The 10557-nt window shown below is 48.2% G+C and overlaps 2 protein-coding genes across 9 annotated transcripts in view; one reads left to right on the top strand and one right to left on the bottom strand.

Moving 5' to 3' along the window:
- Nucleotides 1–558, bottom strand: part of TSR1 (TSR1 ribosome maturation factor) — an 11173-nt gene extending 10615 nt beyond the window's left edge. Inside the window, exon 1 of one of the 2 annotated variants that reach the window (XM_072779032.1) lies at nucleotides 7–558. In XM_072779032.1, coding sequence (XP_072635133.1) covers nucleotides 7–103 — 97 coding nt within the window. In that variant the 5' untranslated portion in view covers nucleotides 104–558. The remainder of the gene's footprint in view (nucleotides 1–6) is intronic. The other variant, XM_072779031.1, reaches the window with a different exon arrangement.
- Nucleotides 356–10557, top strand: part of SGSM2 (small G protein signaling modulator 2) — a 35636-nt gene continuing 25434 nt past the window's right edge. For 3 of the 7 annotated variants that reach the window (XM_072779029.1, XM_072779023.1, XM_072779030.1), the window contains exons 1-2: nucleotides 1219–1438; nucleotides 4497–4572. In XM_072779029.1, coding sequence (XP_072635130.1) covers nucleotides 1382–1438; nucleotides 4497–4572 — 133 coding nt within the window. In that variant the 5' untranslated portion in view covers nucleotides 1219–1381. The other 4 variants (XM_072779024.1, XM_072779026.1, XM_072779027.1 and 1 more) reach the window with 4 other exon arrangements.

Raw genomic sequence — 10557 nt, 5'->3', positions numbered from 1 at the left:
CCTCACCCTTGCCGTCCCGCTGCGCGGATCCCCGACCCCGATGCCGTCCGCCTTTATGAGCTTTATTCTGCTGCTTGAGCGGGCCAGAACGGTGGGCCGCCATGTCCCCGCTCACGTGCACGCAATCAGCACCAGTTCCGGGCGGGACCCAGCGCTTCCGGCCCCCTCTTTGGACGGCCCTCTCCGTGGCGGGCGGAGCTCCCGTTTCCTCTCGCGATAGGTCTCCCGACCAGCCTTAGAGAGCTGGACGTCCGCGTCTCCGCAACGCAGCGGAGAAAACTTTTCTCACGCGGCGGTTGGCCGCTGGGGGTCTTGAAAAACCGAATGTAGTTAAGAGGTTTGGGCTCTAGGTGCCGGATGGCTTTTTTGCCACCTATATCTTCATTCTGGGATCTACCAAGTTGTATCACTAAGGAAGCTGCTTAAGTTTCTGCATTCGTGCGAGAGGGCTAAGCCCCTCCTCTCAGCTAGATTTGTGCACGTCCTTCCTGTTTGCAGCAGCAGGTGTGTTCCGCTTTGAGCAACCCTTTCTTCTGTTGGGTGCTCAAGTCTACGGGGCAAATGGTGTGGAAGGCACTTCTCTCACCTTTATGGGCTCCATACCAGTTACGGCTGGTCCCAGTTACTCCAACTCGCGCCCCTACCACCCATGTAGCTTCAGGAAGGACAAGACCGGAGAGGGAGAGCTGACCTTGACCTCTTCAGGCTCGGGGCGGCTGTGCTTCCACCCCTCTTCCCAAAGCTTTGCAGCAGAGGGATCTAGAGGAACGATGGAGTTCTGGCCTTTCAGCCAGGAGACTAACGCTGTTTTCCTGGTAGCCAGATTCCAGGGGCGAGGGACCCTGGCCATTCCCGTCGGGAAAACGAGCGGGCAGGAATCAAGGAGCGTCTGGCTGGTTGGAAGCCAGTTCCGATGTGAGCAACTTTCCCTCAGTCGTGGGGTCCGGGGCGCGCCACCACCCCGCTCAGTGTTGTGCAGAGCTGGCTGCTGGCGCTCACAATGCTGGTTCGCACCCTCGGGGCAGGAGTCGGCGCGTTGCCATGACAGCGGCCCGCGAGGCGCGCGCCCGGGGGCCCACCACCCCCAGGCGCGCGCTACTCCCCCTTTCCGACCTCCCCTCCCCCTCATTGTGGAGCGCAACCCCCCCCCCGCCCCCGGCTGTGGGAAGGGGCCGGGCCAGCCGCCTGACGTCTGTGCGGGGCTCGGAAGAAGGCTGCGGAGCCCAGCACCGGGCAGTGGCTGCGGCGGCGGGCGGGGAGCTCGGCGCTCGGGGGCTCCGCCTTGCGCGTGGGGCGCTGAGCAGAGAGGCGCGGAGGCGGCGAGGGTGCGCGGGGGGCTTAGGGGGTAGCTCGGCGTCGTCTCCCCGCCACCCGCCGCACCATGGGCAGCGCGGAGGACGCAGTCAAAGAGAAACTGTTGTGGAACGTGAAAAAGGAGGTAAAGTCCGGGGAAGGACCCCCGGGGGCTCGCGCCTTGCCCCCGGGCCCCGGGTTGCGGAGCGGCGCGAGCGGGCCCGCCCTCCCCTCCCCTCCCCCTCCCCCCCGGACGCCGCCGCTCTCGGGCCTGGGCCGGGCGGAGACCGGGTCCTGGACTCTCTCGGATCTAGAGACAGCACCCCTCGGTCCGAGGGACCAGGCCGGCGCTCCGGCGCTGGTTTGCTCCAGGATCCCGCAGTTCCCGGCCTGTGACGGCAACAGTCCTGGGAGACCAGGGTCGGGGGAGGGGTGGCGGCGATTTCTGGAGAGGTGGTGCTACCCGTTCATTGCCCCCGCGGCCTGGGGAGGGCCCCGCACGGGCCTCCACCTGCGCTAAACGGTTTGGGGGCTTAGCTCCGGTTTGCGCTACGCCGGTTTCAGGGATTCCCCTGGGAACTGAGTCGCGACTGCGGGAGGGTTTGTCGCACACCGCACTGCTGCCACTCCACGCCCACCTCCCTACCGAGAGACCACGATGAAGGCGCGGTTGAAAATGGTTTTTAAGACTTACTTTCTCCTATTTGAGGAGCGCACCCCCCACCCCAAAAGTCAGGAATAGAGGAGTCCTTCCCTGTACTGATGTCCTTTATCTTGACCCTGCTCTAAAGCCCATTTCAGTTTCATTGTGTGTTTGGGGTGGGGGGGGACCCATAGGAATGACTCACCGTGTATGAGAGCTGGAGAGCTCAAGCCTGCAGCATGGATTAGAATGGATTAGGCCTCTAGAATGTGAACTCCTTGCACCTACCTTTGTGGCTGTCTTCTACCAGTTGTTCAAACTCCACAAGGGCAGGAAACCCGTCTGTTTTGTCCACTGTTGTGTCTAGGACTTGGCACACAGTAGGCACTCAGTGAGTTTTTGATAAATATCTTGGAGACTGCAAGATGGTGGGGATACATAACCTTGGAATACTCTGAACCTAGCTCTGTGTTACTTGAATAAGTTATTTAATCTCCTTGAATCTTAATTTCTTCATCTCTGAAAGGATGTGTACTTCATATATGAAAGTTTACCATATTGGTTCCTTTACCCCTTCCTAGAGTTTTAGGATTGGAGAAGACTCTGGGTTCTCATAAACTTCTGTAAGGCTCTAGATGGTTCTGCTGCATTAACTATGGCCTGACTACATGTATTTGTTCCCTTCTTTTTGGCAAAGAAGTGGTTGAAGCCATCACCTTTCCAGCTGTGTGTGTGAGAAGCTCTCTTGTAAGGTGGCCAAGAAAGTATTTTAGGCCAGGAGTATTATCAAATCAGCATTTAAACCCCCCAGCCCTGTGCTCACGTCGGCAGCACATATACTAAACCCCTCAGCCCTGATCTCCCCCAAGGAAAAGGGAAATCCCAAGTCTTAGTTTATCCTCAGGAAACAGTCTAGTGACAGAGACTCATGTGAGCAGTATAAATAAAAAGTAGCCATACCTAAACTATGGACAGATGTGCTAGGATTGTTGGTGTGATCCAAATTTAGGGTTGATCGGGGATGTAGGAAAGATTTTTTTTTTTGTATATTGTTTTATTGGAGTTCGATTTGCCAACATATAGTATAACACCCAGTGCTCAGTGCTCATCCCATCACGTGTAAGAAAGATTTCTGAGAAGACTAAGTATAATTCTTTTTTCAATACTTAGAAGGCTATTTATACTACTCTTAGAATTATTCCTTTTTTTATTTTATTTTTTTTTAATTTTTATTTATTTATGATAGTCACACAGAGAGAGAGAGAGAGGCAGAGACACAGGCAGAGGGAGAAGCAGGCTCCATGCACCGGGAGCCCGACGTGGGATTCGATCCCGGGTCTCCAGGATCGCGCCCTGGGTGGCCAAACTGCTGCGCCACCCAGGGATCCCGAATTATTCCTTTTTTAAAAATATTTTATTTATTTATTCATGAGAGACACACACAGAGAGAAGCACAGACACAGGCAGAGGGAGAAACAGGCTCCACGCAGGGAGCCCGACATGGGACTCGATCCCAGGTCTCAGGACCACACCCGGGGCCGAAGGTGGCGCTAAATCGCTGAGCCACCCGGGCTGCCCCTATACTACTCTTAGAATTATTCCTAAACAAATCTGAGAAATGTCCAAAATATGCCACAGCTATGTATATTGCCTGACAAAGTTTAACCTTCTCTCAGTTCTTAGTTCCCTTCTCCCTTCAGCACTTAAAGAGAACCATATCCTTTCCTCTTCTATGAGTAGAAACAATGGGGCTAATTATAGGCAAGAGCAGTCTTTCAACACAAAACCTCTGGTATAATTCTAGAGTCATCTGTAGGTCCTTCTAACCCCAGAATCTGCCCTACCAGCCTGTTTCATATGCCTGCAGGTCTTTGAGCTGTGACTTTATGCTTTGTTTAATACAAACCCCTTAGAATGTAATCTAAGATGCTTTTAACGGTTTAGAATACAGGATCAATCTGATTTCCCTCTACCTAACTGCTAACCACGAGCAGCTTCCAATAGAGAGAAGCCACTAGGCCCTTCTTCCCTCCTCCCCAGGCTTTAGAAGCTTTACCATTCTCCAAACTGTACAGGCCTAGATAAGGGCCTTGGGAACAAGGGCAGCATTAGAACACTGAATGCCGGGCAGCCCCTGTGGCACAGCAGTTTAGAGCTGCCTGCAGCCTGGGGTGTGATCCTGGGGACCGCGGATCAAGTCCCACGTCAGGCTCCCTGCATGGAGCCTGCTTCTCCCTCTGCCTGTGTCTCTGCCTCTCTCTCTCTCTCTCTCTCTCTCTCTATGAATAAATAAATAAAATCTTTAAAAAAAAAAAAAAAAGAACACAATGCCATGACCAAAGAATGGCAGACATCTCTGCCCAGAGCTTACTTTTTTTGTAAGATTTTATACTGGGATTGAGGTAATCCATTTCTCTAATCTTCCCTTCTCTTCCCATCCTTATTTACTCTCTACTCTGCAAGTGTCTGAACCCAGACTAGGAAAGCAGGACCAAGCTATTTATTTGCTCACAAGCCTGTGGTTAGAAAAAGAAATAAGATGCTGCCCTTTTGTCCACAGGTGAAGCAAATCATGGAGGAGGCTGTCACCAGGAAGTTTGTGCATGAGGATAGCAGCCACATCATTGCTCTGTGTGGTGAGTGACTGGGGGCAGTGAGAAGTAGGTTTAATACGGAGGACAGGGAAAGATGAGTCCTTAAGTTTAGTAGTTTTCAAATATGGCTGCAAATTAGAATCCAACTCTGAAGCATTTGAGATCTCCCTGGGCCTGGTCCCCAACCTACTGAATCAGGATCTCCAGGGCCCGAGGATATCTATATACATCTAATTCCCTTGATCTTTTGTATGCATCAGAGTCACCCGAAGAGCTTATTAAAACACAGATTCCTAACACAACCCTGGAATTTCTGACTCAGGTAGGTTTGGGGCAGGCCTGAGAATTTGCATTTCTGACAGGTGGTTCTGAAGCTGCTGGTCCAGGACCACACCCTGAGAACCAATGACCTAGGTAATTCTGGTTTGGGAATCACTGCTCTGGTTTATTTCTACTTTAACTTTGGGGGAAGGGTTTGTATTTTCGGGTGCTTTCTGTGCCACATCTACTTTCTAATTAATCCCACCTGGCATCCCAGCTTTCCAAGCACTGGCTTGGGTGCAAAACAACAGGAGCTATGACAGGAGGGAAAGCCAAAAGCCCTCCCACCTTACAAGAGGAAAAGTCTGTAATAAAGCATCCCTTCCACTTCACTGTGAAGACTTCTGACTTTGCAGGGACAAGCCTATCTCTATATACAATAGAGTTCTCTTAAATTTCCAAAAATTTGATCTTCCTTTCAGCTCCCTTTCTAAAGAGACAGTTTGCCATCTCTCAAACTGTTGTTTTCCTTGGCCTCTGAGATTGGTGTTTGGGATTTGTGAAAGGGAAATTGTGTATTTCCGAGAGGAACAAATGAAAGGAGCACTGTTTGACAGTAGCGTGGTGAGGCAAATAGAGCTGCCTGTCATCAGTCCAACAACAAATGCTGAGGGTGTGCTGGGAGCCAGATACTGTTCTTCAGGTAGGGAAATAGCAATAACGAGATGGACAGTCTCTGCCCACAAGGGCTTACATTTTGTGGGGAGAGAGAAAACCAAATGCACACATAAACATATGCTATAATAAAGATATGAATAAAGTTAAACAGAGATGGGACACCTGCTGGCTCGTTTGGTTAAGCGACCAACTCTTGGTTTCGGCTCAAGTCATGATCCCAGGATCCTGAGATTGAGCCCTGAGTGGGGCTCCCTGCTCAGTGGAGAGTCTGCTTGTCTCCCTTTCCCTCCCCACCTCCCCCCATTGGCATTCTCTCTCTCTCTCTCTCTTTCTCTCAGATAAATAAATAAATCTTTAAAGAATAAATAAAGCAGAGAAATAAGGAAAAGCGACTGGGGAGAAATGGTATGTGAGCAGAGCCTAAGTGACAGACTGAGGATTCACATGAATCCTGGTGTTCTGCTTAATTAAGTCATCTTGGACAAGTTTCTTAACTACTGTCACCCATAGTTTGCTCCCCTTAAAACAGGATGGTGATTCCCACCCCAAGAAATGTTTGTGAGGATTGAGATGATGCATGTGAACATTACTAGCACTGTTAGAGCTCAGGAAATATCTGTCTTTCCTTCTCCTTTGGATGTTGAGGCTGAAACTAGGTTAGCCGGATTTGAGTTCCCACCATTTTCCTTTTGGGTAAGTTTCCCTGTTCTTTGAGATGATGTTATGATTCCCAGGTTTACAAGCAGCAATCTAATCTCACCTTTCCTCAGGCAGGACCTATGTAAGGGGAGAAGCATGATAGTCTTGCAATAAGTGACTTCCAAGAATATTAGAACTCTACTCCTTTCTACCTGTGTTGTGTGCCCCTGATATCAACCACTGTCTGCCATTGTCACCAGACTCTGCTGGTGGCCCAGTCATGCATGGCTTAATTCCTTATCCAGACCACATACAACAAATACAGAAAACAGAATAAAATAGTGCAAACAGCTTGTGCATGGGCGCCACACGTGGGTGGCCGAGAGTGGGGGGAAGAGAGTCAGGGAGAAAAGTTGTGGGTATTTCACATTCAGGCCAATTAAGATGAGAAGAAACTGTCATTTCTCCTCTGATCAGTCTAGGGGCCCCCAGGAAGCAGTGGAGCTTTCGCTTTTGTCTCCTGCCTAGAAGCCCAGGGCTCTTTCTAGCAGGCAGAGATCCTACCCTCAAAAGGAGTGATGTTTCTGCTTTCAGCCACTTTTAGTTTCTGAAACAGAACAAGGGTCTATAAAATAGACCCCAGTCTCCAGGGTTCTTCTGCTCCAGGGTTCTGTTGGAGGTTTCTTTGGTCTGCTAGTGCAAACTTAAATGTCCACAATCAGACGAGAAGAGTGTCTGGGTGTGAGACTACAGGCAGTGGTGGTAGGACCTGAGGTGAACTGAGTATTGCTTGCCACCAGTCAGCTCCTGCAGGAATGCAAGCCCCAGCTTGCCTTGGCCTTTGTTTTATTTTAAGAGAAGCTAGAAGTCTGGGTTTGTTTTTTGTTTGTTTGTTTTTAATCATGAGAGACACAGAGAGAGACAGAGACATAGGCAGAGGGAGACACGGGCTTCCCCAGGGAGACCAGTGTAGGACTTGATCCCAGGACCCTGGGATCACGACCTGAGCTGAAGGCAGACTCGCAACCACTGAGCCACCCAGGTGCCCCAAAGTCTGGGTTTTTATATGAAATTCCCCAATTTTTAAAGGTTGATAACTAATTTCCATTATATATATATATATATATATATTTTTTTTTTTTTTTTAATAAGTAGGCACCAGGCCTAACATGGAGCCCAATGCAGGGTTTGAATTCATGATCCTGAGATTAAGAGTTGGACACTTAACTGACTGAGCCACCCAGGCGCCCCACAAATCCCATATTTTAAAAATGTGTGGGCCAAACAAAAGGCATCTCCAAGGCTCTGCTTGTTTGCGGCCCCTGCCTTGCTGTCACTGAGGAGAATGTTAGCATGAGGGGTTGCCAACAGTATAAAGCTAAGTCAAGCCCATGGAAAAAGGAATCCTTGGGCTTTATCAAAATTGTTATTCTGTAGTGAGGTAAATCCCAACTTGAGCTCAAAAGAAGGTATATTTAAAGTAATGATTATCAAACTTTTTTTCCTGTCTACAAGCCATTTACATGCATCGTACAGTAGGATCATTATCAGGGATTCTTGGGAGGAGGCAGAGGAAAGAATAGGTATGTATTGATGGAAAACTCCACCCCTCTGGCTTTTTGAAGATTCTGATATGCTAGTCATCTTCACTTCTGGGCAAATGCTGGTCAGAAATGCATCTCTAGTCTGAAGTAGATCCAGTCTTATCCTGGGTCCTGCTATTGGCCCAGCCACATGCAGCATTCAGCTTTATTCTGGGAAGAATTGGAGCGCAGAGAAGATACTGAGAGATCTGAGCACAACAATGGTGTGAAAGTTAACCACAGAGTGGCCACCTTCCCTGGAACCTTGGAGAGCACTGGGGCCATGGACCCCTCTGCACTTTTCTGGCCCCTCTGTGCAGGGCCTGGGTGAGATGATCTACTCTCAGCTTCCTTAAGGTAGAGATATTTGAACTGGCAACAGAATCTTCTGGAGAGACTTAGAAACAGAACAAAGAATCCCTGGGTTGAACCCTGACCCTGGGCAAACCCAGGAAAACTGTGCCAGACCCCTTTTCCTATTACCCACGAGAGGAGTGAGATTCCCAGGACTGGGTGAGAAATGTGTTGTTTCTTGTGTGTGTATTGTGGTTCCTAAACCTGTTTGTCCAAAAGCTGGTCAGGCCCCTGTAAGTAGAAACTTTGTGAGGAAGCTTTGCTGGCAAGCCCTGGCTGGCAGAGAGGGGTTCTCTGCGTGCTATTCTCCAACCACCCAGCATGACTGTCAGAGGATTAGGCCTGTGTGACTACCCCTTCCCACAGGTGGAGACTGGGTTTTGGGGTGTGGGCCCAAACCTACCACTGTAGGAAAGGGTTCTTTGATATCGCCATGTTATTATCTTAAAAAGGTTTATCAAGTTTGCATTTCATTTCATAATACAGTCTTTGAAACATTTGTTATAAAGACATACTGTTGAATCAGATTAATGCACCTTGTTTTCTCTGTGGCTTCTTAAATCCCCTGGTGTAGGCTGATAACTCCTGCTACTGCCTCCTCTCCAGGGCAAGGTGCTTTCAGCTTTTTTAAAAGTTTTATTTATCTAATAATCTCTACCCCACATGGGGCTCAAATTCATGACCCCAAGATCAAGAGTCACATACTCCACTGACTGAGCCAGCCAGGCACCCCTCATGGTGCTTTTAACTTTTGCTTTTGGGCAACTCAGCATTAGGGCTGAACACCAAACTGTCCCAGATTTCATCTTTGAACTCTTCATTCATAATAATAATTATACATGCTTAAATAAGACACATTAACTCTCTTCCCATCATGGATCTGAGGTAATTCAAGCACCAACCTGAAAAAGTTTGGATCATCAGCACTGGAAAAGCCATATTTCTGGACCTGCCCTTCCTCAGGCTCATGTCTAGGTGTGGCCACCTCCACCGTATTTCTGCATGCTCTGTCCTGCTTGGGCACTGAGTTTGGATTTTAACCTTTGCTGGGTAGAACAGGTTTACAGAGCTGGCCTGGCACAGCAGGTTCTCAGACTCTTAATGTCTCTTCTACATGGAAGGTATTGGGGGTAGGACCCAGGCCCAGGTCAGCCCTGCCCCTCAGTCACCAAGGTCTTGGCTCACCCTGCATAGATCTTTGGATCCTCAATTGGAAGATTGTTGCTTCTGACTGAAGATGAGCTGTAATGGGAGATGGGTGGAGTCTATGGAGCTGGGAACAGCATCAGGGCCTTATTAACAACCCACTTCCTGCTCCCCGTTGCTAAGCAGCTTTCATTAACCTGGAAGGTCTGCTGCGGTGAACTCCTCTGGGGAATGGTGTGGAGATGCTAATGAGCTGGGAGAAAAGCAGGTGCTGTGGAAGGATTGCCTCTCACCTGAGACACTGCAGCAAGAGCTTTTCAGCACATGTTGAGATTCAGACTCCAGGCAGTTTTTAGTCTAGGTAAGGGATTTCTTCTGTCTTCTTCCCACCTATACTGAATGAAATCCCTAGGTAAGGGATTTCTCAGGAAATCTGACTTCTGCCTTCCATCTGCAAATAATCAAGCAGGAAGGAAGGCCCTCTGTGGAAGTGGGTCCTCTCATCCTGTCTTGGGATGAGGCTGAGGGCATATGGTGGTGGTCTGTAGGCGAGACACTTAAGTTCGTGACTTTGGCCAGTTATTCAGCAGCTGAATAACTGCTACCCCAGAAGGCTGATGTGAGGACTAACAGAGTGACACAGTAAAGCACACAGCATGGAACCAGGTACACAGTAGGTCCTGAATAAATATTGCCATTATCATTATCAGCACCACCAGCACCTTTTACTTTTTCTTATAGGTGATCCTACAAGGTGGGGCATGGGTAAAATAGGTGAAGGGGATTAAGAGTATGCCTATCGTGGTGAGCACTGAGTAGTGTATAGAACTGTTGAATCATTATGTTGTACACCTGAAACTAATACACCACATGTTAATTACATTGGAATTTAAAAAGTGATCCTAAAGCCTTCCCCATCAAGCCTTCTAGAACCTTCCCCAGGATTTCATCTGAGAATCCATGTTTCTGAGAGTTTGGAGCATCTAGACAACTAGAGAAATTTGAACTCCAGGAACTCAATCAGGGAACTTAAAAAGAAATTTTATTAATTTTGTAGGTGCAATCAAGATATTATATACATCTTTATAAAAGAGTCATCTTTTACAGATACCTACTGAAATAGTTACAGATAAAAATATATGATAACTAAAATTTTCTTCAAAATAATCCGGGGGATAAGTGAAAAAGTGGTTGGAGGTGGTATAGCTGAAATAAGATGAGTCATAACTTGACCATTGTTTGGGTTAGGTGATTGGTATGTGGTGTTCATTCTATCATCCTCTTTACTTTTGTATATATTTGGAATTTTCTGTTATGAATTTTTAAAATTTTTATTTTAATTTTTAAAAATATTTTTTATTTATTC

This window comes from Canis lupus, chromosome 16 (assembly GCF_048164855.1).
Source record: "Canis lupus baileyi chromosome 16, mCanLup2.hap1, whole genome shotgun sequence".
Taxonomy (NCBI): Eukaryota; Metazoa; Chordata; class Mammalia; order Carnivora; family Canidae; genus Canis; species Canis lupus.
This window is presented reverse-complemented; position numbering and strand designations above follow the sequence as displayed.